This window comes from Sinohyriopsis cumingii, chromosome 16 (assembly GCF_028554795.1).
Source record: "Sinohyriopsis cumingii isolate HCF-2022 chromosome 16, ASM2855479v2, whole genome shotgun sequence".
Lineage (NCBI taxonomy): Eukaryota > Metazoa > Mollusca > Bivalvia > Unionida > Unionidae > Sinohyriopsis > Sinohyriopsis cumingii.
The window spans coordinates 13,237,911-13,256,247 of NC_142976.1; the positions used below are offsets into that span (position 1 = coordinate 13,237,911).

The 18,337-nt window shown below is 36.2% G+C and overlaps 1 protein-coding gene across 2 annotated transcripts in view; it reads right to left on the bottom strand.

Moving 5' to 3' along the window:
• Positions 1-18,337, bottom strand: part of LOC149779963 (lipid scramblase CLPTM1L-like) — a 90,150-nt gene that overhangs the window by 25,778 nt on the left and 46,035 nt on the right. For both annotated transcript variants that reach the window (XM_089936680.1, XM_089936681.1), the window contains 4 exons: positions 13,231-13,315; positions 7,644-7,747; positions 974-1,039; positions 745-795 (listed from right to left, as the gene is read on the bottom strand). In XM_089936680.1, coding sequence (XP_089792806.1) covers positions 745-795; positions 974-1,039; positions 7,644-7,747; positions 13,231-13,315 — 306 coding nt within the window. The remainder of the gene's footprint in view (positions 1-744; positions 796-973; positions 1,040-7,643; positions 7,748-13,230; positions 13,316-18,337) is intronic.

Here is an 18,337-nt window from a genome sequence, read left to right on the forward strand (position 1 = left end):
AGAATTATTTGTCGCCATCTTAACAACTGTAGAGGAATCAGTCTTTTAGTCATTTATCAGTTATAATTTGAGGGGGATTTATTTAAATTATTTATGGGAATTTCAAAGTGCTCATTAATTCTTTGGAATAAATTACTAATTTGGGACTATTTTGAATTCATTCAAAGATATTCCGGATTATATCATTGCGATACATCACGACTGTTAGAACATGAAAATGTTGAAGGCCACTGGTACATCAGCATACTGTATACTGGAATTAATTCAGAACATGACAAAATTCATCCAGACTACTTCATACTTTTTGGACTTGTGATAGAACTTTTAGGATTATCTGGGATTTAATTCACAATACTATAAGTTGTTTTTAAATTTTCATTGTATATTCTAGGGAAATAAATTAATTGTTGAATTTTACTAAACCTGTTTGTGTTTGCTCTTTTCTGTTATTTTGTTTATAACCATATAGTTGAAGAGCATACACAATTATCTTCAATCACAGTGACTTTGACCTTTAGATCCTGAAATCAATAGGATTATTCCTTACCCCAAATGCAGACTCGCTATAAAGTTTGGTAACTGTTGACTGTGAAAATGTCCAAATATTGTGCAGAAATTAAATTGTTAACATTCAGATGAAAGAATGGACTAAAAGAACATGAAAATATATGTTATGCACTATGGTGGGCATACTGAAATTATCGTATCATCAATTGTACAGAATTACATCTTGAATTATCTTACCTGATAATCAAAATTTTCCGTTTCCTTTTCTTTCTCGGAAGTTACTCCAAACTATAGGAGGAGAAAAAATGACAGCCATTAGTAAATTTGTGTAAAAATGTGTTCAAGGAATATAATGACCAACGAGTGTCTGATTACTCACAAAATATGATGACAATCAGGATATGTTAAATATTGTAATTCTGATCTGTCCTTATAAACCTAAGGCTTGATGTCTTCTTAAACCTACCTCAAAACTTGGTTTGAGTCCTTCCCATCTTATTTTCAATTTGAATGCTTTCTTCACTTTCCATACCTGCAAGACAAAAATGAATTATTCTTTATTTCAAATATTAATAATGAAATTTATCATTTGTTAGATGTTTTAAAGACATGGCAGTTACATTAAAATAATAAATTAGGTACATACCAAGCTTTCTGTAAAATTAGTCAATACCTTTCACCATTGTTTTTGCATGTATGTATTAATGTATTTTCTTGCCTCTAAGATTAAGGATAGTTTACAAGTTTATTGCAGGTCACAACAGGCCCTTATTGTATCCCCCCCCTTGAAAAATACTGTCAAGACTCACCAAATAATCATGGAAAAAAGCTCAGTTTGCACTTCTGATTTATGTGAAGTTATAATTTTCAATACAGTGGATAAATCCCAAGTTTCAATGCAGTGTAGGGTCCCAAGTTTCAATGCAGTGGATGGGTCCCAAGTTTCAATGCAGTGGATGGGTCCCAAGTTTCAATGCAGAGGACAGGTCCTAAGTTTCAATACAGAGGATGGGTCCAACGTTTCAATGCAGTGGATGGGTCCCAAGTTTCAATGCACTGGATGGGTCCCAAGTTTCAGTGCAGTGGATGGGTCCCAAGTTTCAGTGCAGTGGATGGGTCCCAAGTTTCAATGCAGTGGATAGGTCTCAAGTTTCAGTGCAGTGGATGGGTCCCAACTTTCAGTGCAGTGGATGGGTCCCAAGTTCCAATGCAGTGGATGGGTCCCATGTTTCAACGCAGTGGATGGGTCCCAAGTTCCAATGCAGTGGATGGGTCACATGTTTCAATGCAGTGGATGGGTCCAAGGTTTCAATGCAGTGGATGGGTCCCAAGTATTGCACTGCTGATTTATGCGCTATTACGACTTTCAATGTAACTGATGCGTCCCATATACGTTTTACCAGAACAGCCCTTATCAGTTTCTAACAGTGGAAGTATATATTGGGATTCATGTCTGAACATTTTATTTATACCTAGTTATCATTTTCAATGCAGTGGAAGTATATAGTACTGGTAATTCATGTCTGTACTGCTGATTTATACCTAGTTATATTTTCCATGTAGTGAAGTATATAGTACTGGGAATTCATGTCTTCTATTAATTTCAATGCAGTGGATGGGTCCCAAGTTTCAATACAGTGGATGGGTCCCAGGTTTCAATGCAGAAGATGGGTCCTAAGTTTCAATAAAGTGGATGGGTCCCAAGTTTCAATGCAGTGGATGGGTCCCAAGTTTCAATGCAGTGGATGGGTCCCAGGTTTCAATGCAGAGGACAGGTCCTAAGTTTCAATACAGAGGATGGGTCCAATGTTTCAATGCAGTGGATGGGTCCCAAGTTTCAATGCACTGGATGGGTCCCAAGTTTCAGTGCAGTGGATGGGTCCCAAGTTTCAGTGCAGTGGATGGGTCCCAAGTTTCAATGCAGTGGATAAGTCTCAAGTTTCAGTGCAGTGGATGGGTCCCAACTTTCAGTGCAGTGGATGGGTCCCAAGTTCCAATGCAGTGGATGGATCCCATGTTTCAATGCAGTGGATGGGTCCCAAGTTCCAATGCAGTGGATGGGTTTCAAGTATTGCACTGCTGATTTATGCGCTATTATGACTTTCAATGTAACTGATGCGTCCCATATATGTTTTACCGGAACAGCCCTTATCAGTTTCTAACAGTGGAAGTATATATTGGGATTCATGTCTGAACATTTTATTTATACCTAGTTATCATTTTCAATGCAGTGGAAGAACATAACAGGAATTCACTTTTATTTGTGGGCTACCAATCTGTATGGATTTTGTGCTTGATACAAACCAACCATTTAAATACCCAATATAAAATGTCTATGATACAAACCAACCACTTAAATACCCAATGTAAAATGTCTATCATACAAACCAACCATTTAAATACCCAATGTAAAGTGTCTATGATACAAAACAACCATTTAAATACCCAATGTAAAATGTCTATGATACAAACCAACCAATTAAATACCCAATGTAAAATGTCTATGATACAAACCAACCAATTAAATACCCAATGTAAAATGTCTATGATACAAACCAACCATTTAAATACCCAATGTAAAATGACTATGATACAAACCAACCACTTAAATACTCAATGTAAAATGTCTATGTAACAAACCAACCATTTAAAAACCCACTGTAAAATGTCTATGATACAAACCAACCATTTAAATACCCAAAGTAGTATGTCTATGCCATAAATACCATCTCTATCAGAAAAATATCTATATATTTCAATACCAATCAAATTTTAAACTTCTGCTGAATCAAGAAAACTGATGCCTGCAAAATTCAATGACTTTACAATATACATTAAGTGTTCACCTAAATACTACTTATAATAAATTCCTAAATACTACTTATAATAAATTCCTAAATACTACTTATAATAAATTCCTAAATACTACTTGTAATTAATTCCTAAATACTACTTATAATAAATTCCTAAATACTACTTATAATAAATTCCTAAATACTACTTATAATTAATTCCTAAATACTACTTATAATAAATTCCTAAATACTACTTATAATAAATTCCTAAATACTACTTGTAATAAATTCCTAAATACTACTTGTAATAAATTCCTAAATACTACTTATAATAAATTCCTAAATACTACTTATAATTAATTCCTAAATACTACTTATAATAAATTCCTAAATACTACTTATAATTAATTCCTAAATACTACTTATAATAAATTCCTAAATACTACTTATAATAAATTCCTAAATACTACTTATAATTAATTCCTAAATACTACTTATAATAAATTCCTAAATACTACTTATAATAAATTCCTAAATACTACTTGTAATAAATTCCTAAATACTACTTGTAATAAATTCCTAAATACTACTTATAATAAATTCCTAAATACTACTTATAATTAATTCCTAAATACTACTTATAATAAATTCCTAAATACTACTTATAATAAATTCCTAAATACTACTTATAATTAATTCCTAAATACTACTTATAATAAATTCCTAAATACTACTTATAATAAATTCCTAAATACTACTTGATCTGTCAGAAGATAATGTATATAAGATGTGGTAGTCAAGGTAACCATTTCATGAAAATTCCTTAAAGAATTTTCATATGATACGTAGACTTGCATTTTCTGATGGGCACAATGACTGTCAGAGTCAATAATTGTAGCTAATTAACATTAATTTATTCAGAATTGTAACTACCAGTTTTGTACGGGCTAGTCTTTGAAAAGTAAGTGATAACTACCAGTTTTGTACAGGCTAGTCTTTGAAAAGTAAGTGATAACTACCAGTTTTGTACAGGCTAGTCTTTGAAAAGTAAGTGATAACTACCAGTTTTGTACAGGCTAGTCTTTGAAAAGTAAGTTATAACTACCAGTTTTGTACAGGCTAGTCTTCGAAAAGTAAGTGATAACTGGTGATGTTTTGCACAATAATTTTCATGTAGTGGAGACAATCCATAAATTGTAGCCAAAACTTTCTTCAAAGACCACAGTTTTCGGAATACCAACTGTGTTGAAAGATCACCATTTTGGAAGACTACCTGTATTGAAATATCAGTCTGGAAGACAACTTGTCTTAAAAACCAAGTTTTGGAAGAACCCCTATGACGAAAGGTCACTGTTTAAGAAGACCACAGTTCTCAAGACCACCTATCATGATAAACACTTATGTGAAGCAGAGATAAATGTTTTATGTAATGTGTTTACACCAAAAGAGAAACCACTCTGCTGGTGAGAGACCATCACTTCTGCCAACAAAAATACAGGTTTACTTTAATTGGTTTCATTAAGAAAGGAAGACCTGTATTTTCTTAAAACTTCAAACATAGATATTTCCAAGCTTTTCAGATTCATGAAAAGGGAATTTTATAGTCACAAAAATGTTTCTATTTAATGCCTTTCCTAGGAAAATTTAGTGACCCTATCCGCTGACCTTTTGTCCATCAACCAGTATCTCTTCAGCCACTTGATAAAGTTTTATTACAAGGCACTGTTCAAATCTGGATAAAAGCTAGCTTTGCAAGAAAAGAAAATAATAGAAAGAAAAGAAAACAAAAGTATTGAATCAGCCATAATTGATGTAAGATGGTTGAACAGATGAACATATGGACATTTTGTCTTTTTGCAAATTTTATCGCATGTAATAAAATATTTGTATAGGATTTTGTCTTTTTGCAAATTTTATCACATGTAATAAAATATTTGTATAGGATTTTGTCTTTTTGCAAATTTTATCACATGTAATAAAATATTTGTATAGGATTTTGTCTTTTTGCAAATTTTATCACATGTAATAAAATAATTGTATAGGATTTTGTCTTTTTGCAAATTTTATCACATGTAATAAAATATTTGTATAGGATTTCTCCCTGTCTGATTCTTCAGTTACAACAAATAACCATAACTAGACTACCAAGTCTGAATGTTTTTATGTGAGGTCATAAGACTTCACATTTATCTCCCACATTATGGTTGTCAGCTCTGTTTTGGTTCACTCCTCCATTTTAAATGTACATGTAAAGCAGAAGTCAACTGTATGCAGAACTGAATAGTCTTCAGAGTCAGCTGTATGCAGAATGGAATAGACTTCAAAGGCAACTGTATGCAGAACTGAATAGTCTTCAAAGTCAACTGTATGCAGAACTGAATAGTCTTTAAAGTCAACTGTATGCAGAACTGAATAGTCTTTAAAGTCAGCTTTATGCAGAAATGAATAGTCTTCAAAGTCAGCTTTATGCAGAAATGAATAGTCTTCCAAGTCAACTGTATGCAGAACTGAATAGTCTTCAAAGTCAGCTTTATGCAGAACTGAATAGTCTTCAAAGTCAACTGTATGCAGAACTGAATAGTCTTTAAAGTCAGCTTTATGTAGAACTGAATAGTCTTCAAAGTTAACTGCATGTAGAACTGAATAGTCTTCAAAGGCTAAAATGACCTATTAACAATTATGGAATGTTTTTACAACATTTTAGTTCTCAGATACTATCCTGAAGCTACAGTATCCTGAAAACATTTAGAGACGGATGTGAAGGGAAATTTTGCCAGGTACCCAGCTGGGTTGAGTTTCTCCACTCCCATTTTGTTTGGTTTGCTCACTGCCTCTCTCACCCCATTTTTGTCAACCATAAAACAACATTTATTAAAATCCAGTCAGGTCTTGGTGGTCTTGTTGGGTATTTGTCCAACCCTAAAAACGTGGCATCATTTTTAACAGCATGTTTCACAATCTCAGACATATTTTCTACAATATTTTCCAAACATATTAATATAGAGCTGATTCAAAATAAGGCAAACACAAATTTACGAGGAATGAATACGATGGTGATTAGAATTATCAGAAAGGGTAATGAGAACTAGAGGGTTAAACAAAACACTTCTTGTTTTGGGTTGCAAGTTGGTGGTGAAATTCACTTGCCCTAAAGCAATGGTTACTTTTCTCATGAAACTTTCCTAAAATCTTGTATCCAATCTGAAATGACATGGCCACTGAAATACTTTGCAGAAGTTGGTGCTATTTCTAATGACAGTTTACTATTTTACTTAAATGAGTTTAACAACTGAATAATTGATTAGATAACCAAGTCCTTCAAATTACATGCCCAAATGTACAAGTATGATGCAAATATTACTTGCCTGGATTCAATTTTAAGTTATCCCTAGTGTTACAACTCAATGGTCTAAAACTAAATAACAGAAAAGAGAAAAAATCAACAAGTTTTGTAAAATTCAATAAATAATTTATTTTCCTGGAATACAAAATTAAAATTTAAAAGCACTTGCAGTATTATGAATTAAATCACAAATAGTCCTAAAAGTTCAATTTCCAATCCTAATGAATAAAGTTCTAATTAAATTCCAGTGGTGTTAAAAAAAAATCAACTCTGAATGTGTAGATGTGTCTCTAGTGGCCTGTAATATGGAGATGTACCAGCAGTCTTTTGATGAAGCACAACAATATAATCTAAGATGTCATTATCTGAATTCATTATAATTCCAAGTTAATATTGCCAGTCCAAAAATATTAAAGATGAGCACTTTGTATTTCCAATGAATGACAATTTGAATAAATAATTCCACCCAAATGAAAAACTGAACATGACAATAAGACTGATCCTGTCTCAGATGTTAAATGCCAAGAACGAGCAATCCCCAAGAATACAATATACAAAATACTAAGACACAAAAGTAAAATCAGAATCTGGGTCACAAGTTCATTTCTAGAAAATTCTAAGTTATCAACAACATAAAATGTTGCTAAAATTATAACACAGAAAGCAGTCAACATCATGTAGACCAGGGTTTTTAAAAAAATGGGAAATACCAATGCCCTTGACTTAGATTAGGATAAACATGTTAACTTCCAATGATAATGATCTTAATATTTAACCCATGCTCAAAGAGAAATATTAAACACTGACTATTTGTTTACAAAATAAAACTTACTGGTCAGCTACTCAATGAACTTAATTTTGGACAAGGTCAAAAGCAAAATACAAATATATATGGCATATTCACGGAGAAAAAACTAACAAACAATACAAATTAAACATATATAGCACTAACAATAGTACAACTGTCAATATCCAGTCATGTCAAACTATTACCTTACCTCTATGATAGTCCCAATACCAGCAGGTATCAACACCAGTAAACTTGTCTCCTCATCCAGAAGGTACAGGAATATGATAATGGTGGAAATACATCTCCAAACCACTACAAAGTGAAAAATACAGAAATGTTAGAGCTGCTTTCCTAAAATAAAACACTATTTAAAACAAAATATTATAAACTCTATGTCCTTCCTATGAAATATTTCCTCCGAAACATTTAAAAAATGTCAATCACAATAACAATATTTGACAATAAAAGAATATAGCCTACCTCAACATTAAATCATAATTTAATCGATGATTAAATAGTTCACCTCTATGTTAGTATCCACTGTAAACATTAATTATTATGCAGAAAATGTTTAAACTAAAGTAGTTTTGACCAAAAAAAACCAACAAAACTTTGGAAGCTTTTCTAACTGAAGTTTGAAAAAAAATTCAAATGTTAACTTCTAATTGTCACTACTTACCAGTAGCACTGTATTGGTATACTGCTAAACCAACCAACCAAACCAATATATGTACTTAGAGGGCTAAACCAACCAACCAGCCATCCCAATATATATACATATTGGGCTAAACCAACCAACCAACCAACCAACCTGAAATATCTACTAAGAGGGCTAAACCAACCAACCAACCTACCCTATAAATCTACATATAGGGCTAAACCAACCAATCAACCCAATATTTCTACTTGGCTAAACCAACCAACCAACCTACCTGATATATCTACATACAGGGCTAAACCAACCAACCAACATACCCAATGTATCTACATATAGGGCTAAACCAACCAACCAACCATCCAAACAACCTACCCCATTCCTTTCAACTATGAAGCATTTAAACCGTCTCTGGTATTCTTCAGGGATAACAAGATTTTCAGATTACTTGCTGTGATTTGCATATTGGATGTTAGCTGGCACCATTTTAATTTGGGTCAAGTAGACATTGTCAAAAGTCTTCTAATTAAACCCAATGTCATAATGATCATTCATGCTGGGGGAGTAGTGACAACAAGATTTTTAAGGCAGTCATTGTGGCAAACATACTGAATGTATGATTGGTACATTTTCATTTAGGACCAACTAGGTACCATAAGAAGTCATAAAAAGTCTACTGGTGAAAATCCCATGTTTACATAGATGTCCATTTGGAGTGGAGTAGATATAACAATATCTTTAAGACATGATTTCGCTTTCTAGTGGAGTAGCAATAACAATATTTTTAAGATGGCTGTTGTAGTGGTCGTATTGGATGTCATATCAGCACTATTTTTAATAAAGACCAACTGAACATCATAAGAAGCCTTCTGGTGAAAACCTAATATTAATATGACCTTCTGTTCAAGTAGAGTTGCGATAAAAAGATTTTTAAGATAGCTCCAGTGGTGACCATACTGGACAGCAGATTCACACCATTTTCATTTAGGACTGCTTAGACATCACAAAAAGTCTTTGCTGAAAACCCTTTGTTGATATGACCGTCCATCTAGAGTAGCCATAATAAGATCAGCACCATTTTCATTTTGTACCAAGCAGTCATCATAAGACAACATGCTGACAGGACCATCCATTCTTCAGGAGTAATAATAACAAGATTATAATCAAGATGGGTGTAGTAGTGGCCAACTGGATGTCCAAGAAGCACCATTTTCATTTAGGATCAATTAGACCATGGAATGAATGTGTGTATATAAATTTCAAGGCAATCCTAGAAGTAATTTAGGTGGACTAGTGATAACAAACTTGTGTTAATGGGTAGACAGATAATAGACAGTAAACAACAGACCATCCAATAAGCTTGTGTCAATGGACAGATAATGGACAGTAAACAATAGACCATCCAATAAGCTTGTGTCAATGGATGGACAGATAACAGACAGTAAACAACAGACCATCCAATAAGCTTTGTCAATGGACAGATAATGGACAGTAAACAACAGACATCCAATAAGCTTGTATCAATGGATGGACAGATAATGGACAGAAAACAACGGACCATCCAATAAGCTTGTGTCAATGGATGGAACAGACAGTAAACTACAGACCATCCAATAAGCTTGTGTCAATGGACAGATAATGGACAGTAAACAATAGACCATCCAATAAGCTTGTGTCAATGGATGGACAGATAACGGACAGTAAACAACAGACCATCCAATAAGCTTTGTCAATGGACAGATAATGGACAGTAAACAACAGACATCCAATAAGCTTGTATCAATGGATGGACAGATAATGGACAGAAAACAACGGACCATCCAATAAGCTTGTGTCAATGGACAGATAATGGACAGTAAACAATAGACCATTCAATAAACTTGTGTCAATGGATGGACAGGTAATGGACAGCAAACAACAGACCATCCAATAAGCTTGTGTCAATGGATGAACAGATAACGGACAGTAAACAACAGACCATCCAATAAGCTTGTGTCAATGGATGGACAGGTAATGGAGAGCAAACAACAGACCATCCAATAAGCTTGTGTCAATGGAAGGACAGATAATGGACAGTAAACAACAGACCATCCAATAAGCTTGTGTCAATGGATGGACAGATAATGGACAGTAAACAACAGACCATCCAATAAGCTTGTGTCAATGGATGGACAGATAATGGACAGTAAACAACAGACCATCCAATAAGCTTGTGTCAATGGATGGACAGATAATGGACAGTAAACAACAGACCATCCAATAAGCTTGTGTCAATGGATGGACAGATAATGGACAGCAAACAACAGACCATCCAATAAGCTTGTGTCAATGGATGGACAGATAATGGACAGCAAACAACAGACCATCCAATAAGCTTGTGTCAATGGATGCACATATAATGGACACTTAAGGTCTCACTGGATAGTTTTGTATTTTGACACACCCCCCTCAATTTTTAAGGTAGAAGGCATGAACCTAATTATCACAAGCCTAGTATTTATAAATTCACACATAAGCTAAATCTAGAACGTTGTTTAGATTTACTTTGAGTTAGGCTTGGAAATGGGTTGGCTTGTTGGTGACTGCCTGTCACAGTTTTATGAGCATTGGAGATCAAATGCGTAACTTGGGTTGCAAATGAGCAGCCGACTTGGCTTACGTATTTACGTGTGTCTGCTACAGAGGTAAATATTGAAAAATCTAGATGGTTGAGGGGTGATGAAAAGTATGCTAATTTGTTATAGTACTAGTGAACTTTATTCATGCATAAGGCACATACTGATTCTTTTAGCTGCTTTATCACAGGAAAATATTCAAAATAGCTATTTCTTGTCAAAAATTAATGTAAAATTTAGGGGTTGGTGGCAGTGTTGGTTCAGTATAAAAACCACCAGTTGAATCAGGAATTAACCTGATTAATGCAGTCAAATCTCACATGTATGCTTTCTATAAAAATCATTAGTTTGTTTTTATTTGTATCTTCAGTGTGAAATTATTCTCATTTTTCTGTAATTGGTCATTGTTGGATGAAAATTCAACAGATAAACTGTCCAGTGAGACCAAAACAACAGACCATCCAAAAAGCTCTTCTGCTCAGAAACGAAGAGCTAAAAAGCACTTCTCATAAAATCTTGGGAGCTGCAGCAGCACATTTTACTGAGCACTTGACTACTAATCCAAGTGTACTGGGCTTGATAGATACCGGCAAGCTTTCTCACATATCCACACTGGCTGAGCCCGAGACTCGAACCCACGCAGACAGAGGTAAGATGGCAATGATCTGTGACGGAGAGCGCTTTAGACCACTTGGCCACTCAGGGCTCCTGCACTTTTGTTGTAACGAAAGCGTGGAATGGCTAGATTTGTGAGGTAGTGGAGATATTCCTAAGTTATTATGATCAGATAAGGTATTAGTAGAAGAAGTTGTGATTCATGACACAAGACTGTATATCTATCTTTAGGATATTACCGTATTTGCTGGCCTATAAGATGATACTTTTGACCAGAAAATCTTAGCTTTGCCTTATACTTCAAATCGGCTTATATACTGATCATGTCATCCAAATTGTTTTATTGTACGTCATGTAATTTTTTGTATATGGAAAAAATTCTCCAGTAAGTACGAAAAAAATTGTGTAAAAAATATTACATTTTGGGGAAGAGCTCGAATGTGAAAAAATATCGGACCCCACATTAGGAAGGATTTTTAACAATTTCATGATCGTCAGTATTAAAAATTAAGGTACATCAGATGAATTGTGCTAAAGCAGCATGCACTAGTAATATATGTTGAAATATGATTACATATATGTGCATTAGAATTGACAAACTAGAAGATGAAAAACCATGAAAAAGACAGACATTGCATCACATTTTTCTTCTTGCACCTCATAATCAAATAAACTTTATACCCCATTATGTGAGAGAGAGAGAGACATGTCTTGTCTTTCACTTACCTGATGACTGATCTTAATGCAGCATAATATTCCAATATCAGTTAATACCACTGGTTAAGAAATTCCTTTTAGTTTTAGTTACCACTTCCACTGTCCAAGAAGCATATGGAATTGTAGTGGTATTTACATGCAAATTAAATACAAAAGGGAAATGAGGCTACCCACAGGGTATTATGAATATGGTACCACATAATGAGAGGAAATGCTGGTTACTCATGTAAATTTCTCAACCAGTGACATCTTTTGAACTTGCCAATAGAACTGTCAGCAATTTAAAGCATGAGCAAAGCTAAAAAAAACAATTGCTGCCTATGTAACGGAAGAGTAGCTGCACTTTAAAAAAATCTTATTTGTTGGGAATGGAGAGGTTGTGCTTGCTAGAAAATTAGACAGCAGGTGAAATGGTCGTTCTTGGGACTTAAACTAAATGGAGTCTACATGGATATAAATAATGTGAACATTTATACTTTGAGGGAGTATGGTATGTATTTTCATACTTCTACTATTTAATTTATTAATGTTTTCTCTCCTTGACAAAAGCTTCAGCTAAACAGGTGCAGTACGGTGCAAAAAACATGAAGAGCTGAAATCTCTCTCACTCATTCTCTCTCATATTGGGTGATACTATTTTATTTTGATAACGATGTGCAAGAAGAAAAATGTGATTGAATACATATCCCTCTCTTTCTGCATCTCTCTTTAAAAAAAAACCTGGAAAAAACATTGTAGCATTAATAAAGCAATTTTGCTGGTAATCTGAAATAGCTATTGCTATTGCTGGTAATCTGAAATAGCATACAGTGATGTTTTTAATATTTATGAAATGGGAAGTTACATAGTTTAATTCCACAAAGTATCACAAATATTATGCTCTCTGTAAGTCAATACATTTTCAGATCTGTGTCATTATATGTAGCTAAAAGTAAATAATACATTTAAAATACTTTGTGTGAAACAAACTAGGTCCTTTTCGCTATATTTAATGATCCTGACTGAAAGGTTACTGAGTTACAGATAGGATAAAATTCGTGATGCTGTGTGGAATGAAGTGGCTTCATCTGATACTCAGCATAAAATTATATATGGATAAAGGATGAAAAATTTGCCAAATTTGCTCATTCGACTTAGACTCTGGCATCGACTTATAGGCAGGCAAATACAGCAGATTGTCAGTTGATACTCACCTGCTCGTGTTGAAAGTCCAACCATGGTATCACGATTCTTCCAGTATGTGATGTCATTTTTAAAGGCCAAAAAGTCAAAAAGAAGCTGAAAAAGACATATTTATTTTCTGGTAATTCTTAGTTTGTTTTCCTATTACATGCATTTCATAGGTGCAACATGATTTCACGATTTCATCTAATTTATTATTAAATTACATTACAACCCGTCTCTCTGAATAAACTTAAGGTAAGGCCATTCCTCAAATACAACCGTGTTTGATCATGTTTAGTTTGTAATTTCCTTACATTCCCTCTTAATACAGACTTTTCCATGTGGAAATCATTACCCCACATCATGTGTGACTCTGGTCCTATCTCACATGTGACTCTTCTATCACACATGTGACTCTTCACCTATCTCACATGTGACTCTTATCCTACCTCACATGAGGAATTAAATCAACTGCTAACTCTTACAGAAACATTAAAAACTTCTGGATTAAACTGAATTCATTATCATTTTTATTTTGTGAAGTTTGAGAAACTTGCAATTTGAGTATTATGATTCATTGGTAAACAAATTGTCATATGTTTCTTGTACATTTTTTTTTTAATCTGATAATGCATTTTTAATTTTAAAAAATATCCAACAAACTGCTGCAAGTTTATATCACCGATCACACCTGCCCATCTAGTACATGCTAACAAAGCTGATGTCAATTTGTCTCCCAATTTATTTTATCCGTGAGGATTTGTGAGTTTTTGATAAGGTTCATTAATGTGGGATTAGAAAAACCATAAACTTGGCCCAGGATTTATAGGCAGGAACTAGGTAAAGCCTCATTCCCACACACAAGTTATGACCCTTTGTGTGGGATTTCCCAATCCCACATCATATATCTGCCAACTTTTCAGACTGTGTTATATGGTTTTTGAGACTCAAAAAGTGTGCTTTGTACTCCCAAGTGGGAGAATGTGGGTGTGACTCCAAAAAACAACATTGCACAATTCATGTAAACCATTAGAATATGACTGGAAGTTTTAACTTGAAACCAAATTTTCCTAGTAAAAAAATGTTTCTTCAAAAATACTTACCCAATAATAACACCTTAGAAGAACTACCACTATGTCGCAAATCCAGCCATCTCAGATGCTACTTTTAGCTAAAGAGAGCTAAAAGGTGTCTGCCAACCTATTTGGCAGTTGGGCAGAGTGATCTCCCTTACATATAAGACTTGGCAGCAGAGTGTAAGAATATTCCAGTTATTGATGGAGCAGAGGGCATGCTCCATATGGATGTAACTGCAGGGAGGCTGGGAGGGTGAATGTGTATTATGATTGGGTAAGCATTTTCGAAGAAACATATTTTACTAGGAAAAATTGGTTTCTTCTTTGAATACATTACCCAATCATAATACCTTAGGAGAATAGGTAAGAGGTGGAGGGTGGTATATCTCCTTACCACAGAGATACCATCTCCGGTCCCCTAAGGTATTGACACAGCTTCTAGGTCGGGGCATGGCTTCAAAAGGGACCCCCCCCCTGCAAATCCAGTGGAAGTTGTGAAGCCGAGTCTTTGGAAACTGTCAATCTAGAAGGGAGACCAGTTAAGCTGCAGATATAAGTCCTACTAGATCAAATTGGCCTCTCTGGGATGACAGATCTCAGAGGTAAAAGCTAGAGAATGTGGAGTCCAATCTCCATTCCACAGCCCGACTGGTGTCAGTTAGCGAACAGTTCTGGTCTGATGCTAGGTTGATGGCAACTGCTTGAACCTCTTGAGCCGAAATGCATTCAAGTTCATTGAGCTGGGGTTATTTCCCCATGTTCTGAATGAATAACCCCCTTACTCCAGGACATGATATTCTGACTAATCAATACACCTGTCCTTTTATGAGAAGTAAAAGGAAGCGTGATCTCCCTCAGCACAACAGCTCTGTTTGTATTAGCCAATCACCTGAAAGCCCAGACTGTGTTTTAGAAGGTGGCATTTAGTGTCCAGATGAGAGAGTGGTCATGACAAAACTTTAGCTACCAGTGGAAGAGAGACTGTTCTTGGCGATGAAAGAGGATGCCGTCATGAATAAGACTGACCTGTCTTATCGGAACTTGCATGAAAATTGGGTCTGCTGAGAAGGCATGTATTTAGAGAATTTCGCCTGCAGTTGCTAATGCCATGAGGAAGCAGGTCTTGCATGAAAAGGAGCACCAGAGATGCCATTGAAAATGGTTCAGAAGGTTTCTTATCCAGCCAGGTCAATAGTCAAGACAGGTTCCACTTTGGGCCTAAGGTTACCATTTCCGGCCATGTATACACAAAGTTGGTGAGAAGGTCAGATAAGTCCTTGGTTTGTCCGATATCCTCACTCCAGTGATGACCAAAGGTGTTGGCGACCATGGATTATTAACCTTAGACCATACTTGGTGTTAACTTGCTCTCTTTGAAGAGCTAAAGGAGGAAGTTATTTGTAGTATTGATGCCTTGTGAGGTAAGATATGTTCGTTTGTGCACCACTGGGTGAAACTGTGCCCTTGTCTTGAGGTGGAGGGCCATCATGCCTGAGCGATTTTCTCCATCAGTGGTTGTGAAATGTTTAATTCTGAGGTCCTGTTTAAGATGATCCAAATGTGCAGGTTTGGGGCTCCAGACAAGGATGAAGGAAAAATTCTGAATCCTGCAGGGGTTTCTGATGCTAAAATGATGTGGCAGTTAATCCACAACTCCTCCTGATGGAGTGCTACAATGAAGATGAGTCTACAGGCTGATTACCTTGCTTTTTGTATCACTTTGGAATCAGAGGTGTTGGGGGGTTGGTGTATGAGTTCAGGTTGGTCCAATTCAGTGACATGGCATCCACTGCCCAAGCTGTTGGGTCTGAGATGGGAGAGACAAAGGATGGGGTTTTGGTATTCCCAACTGCTGCAAACAGGCCCACCAATGGTAGTCCCATCAGGTACAGATCTGAGTGAGAGCCAAGGGATGGAGAGACCATTCCTTCTGTACTAGTCGATGTTCTGTGACAATGGGTCAGTCAGTGTGTTGAGGAGCCCTGGGGTAAGGTGAACCTGTATGGTTTATTGATAACAACAGCACTTCAAAAAGTTCCACACCATGATACAAAGGACTGGGTACTGGGTCCTCCTTGTTGAAGATAAATCACCACTGTAGGACTGAGTTCCTCCTTACTGTCTGAGACAAGATCCACACCATGATGCAAAGGTCTGGGGACTGGGATCCTCCTTGTCGTTGAGATAAGTCACCACTGTAGATGTGTCAGGCAGAATGAAAACTCCCTTGCCATCTAAATATTCTTGCCCCCACTAAAAGACTTCACAGTGGCCATCCTCTCCAGAAATATTGGAATGAAGATGATGTTTTGGGGGAAAGCATGCACCGCTAGCATCCCGAAATGATGGTAGTGGGCAGGCTCCCCAGCCTTTTGCACTTGCATCAGTACAGACTTTAATCTCAAGCGAATGGATGCGTAGATGCATAGCCGCCATGACTCAAGTGAGATTGCTCCCAATTCCACAGACAGAGTCTCAGTTTGGTGCAGATTTTGACAGGATGGCCCAGAGGGCAAACATTCATGCAGAAAAAAACAGTAGAAATGCAGTACAAGGCAACCTTGGACCACAATGTATGCTGTCACATGGAGCTATCATATGTGTATAGAATTCCTCGAACATAAGGTACTACCATGGGTCGTTTCAATGCCCAATCCTGAGGAAGACAAAATATGGTGCCTTTGTATTGAAGTCCATACCTAGGTGAATGAATCATTGAGATGCTACTAGGTTGGATTTTTCCTTATTGATGAGAAGTCCAGATTGGTAATAAATGCTATCATGACTGGTTAGAGCTAACTCGCTGATGCTGCTACAGGATGTTGTTCAGGTAACTTGATGTTGTTGCCATAGAAATGGTTCAGACATATGCCATTACTTGATTCCTTAGATGAGGGAAGACCCCAGGGCTGATTTTCAGCCTCAATTGGAGTGCCCCGAATTGAAAAACAATGTTGTAGGCTTACTGCAGGAACATCCTGGGAGCCTTATGAATAGAGACATGAATTTATGTGCTGTCTAAACCCACAGGGATGGTAAAGTCTCCTTCATAGATATCATTCCTTATGCACTGTGGTATATCCAGTGGGAACCAAGGAGCATTTGTAAATGGATTGAGGGTACTTAGGCCGATGACCAGACAGAGATTTTTTCGCCCCTGGGACCAAGAAAAAGATGTGGAACAAATGATAGAACCCTCTCGGTGCTATATCCATAAGGTATGAAATTGTTGGAGCTTTGATAGGACAGCTTTCTGAGGTTCATGTCCTATGAGTGGCCCTTTCGTTCTTTTGTTGATTCTTTGTACTATCCCTGTATCAATGATGCGATTGCATAAGGGAGGTAAATGTGACTCCTTGATGGCTTATTAGTGTACTTCGTCCATCAGGATGTTAAACATAAGGTAGAGAATAAAGGCTGTGCTCTTAGCTTGAAACTGACTCCCATGCATGCCCTGAGGTATTCTGAATGAGAGAAGATGAGCTATATTCTGTCAGTTGAAAGATAACCCAAGAGAACAAAAGTCCAACAATGAAGTCACTGTAATGATATTGCTCACTAACTGCGCAGTGTCAACAATGGTCATCCAAAGAAATGAAAAGCTGGTGGGAGTGCAAATGTTAAGACTACTGACAAATTTATGATGAAGGTAGGCCAGAAAGTACATAACTCTCACAGAATGCAAACGTAACTATTGTCAGAACCTTCTGTTCAACGTAGGATCAACAGATGCTGGAGCGCTGGTGCATACTGTAGTTGGAGTCGGAGGACAAAGCTCTTGGGGTGGAAAAATGTTCTTAATAGAGGTTCGGAAGGCAGAATCTTCCCATTCCCTTGTGTAGGGTAGAACAAGTAACATCATCTTGGTTTTGTGGAGTGAGACTATGGTTGCCTGTAACACATGAGATTTGCAAAGAGGGACAAGGTCTGTCGCTCACTAAGCTCATAGACCGCCCTGAATTAACAACCGTGACTTCAAGACAGTTGCTGAGTAAAGAGGCTCTTCTTGTGACAGAGTTTAGAGAAACTGCGAAGCAACATCTGTTGAGGCATGAGGAAA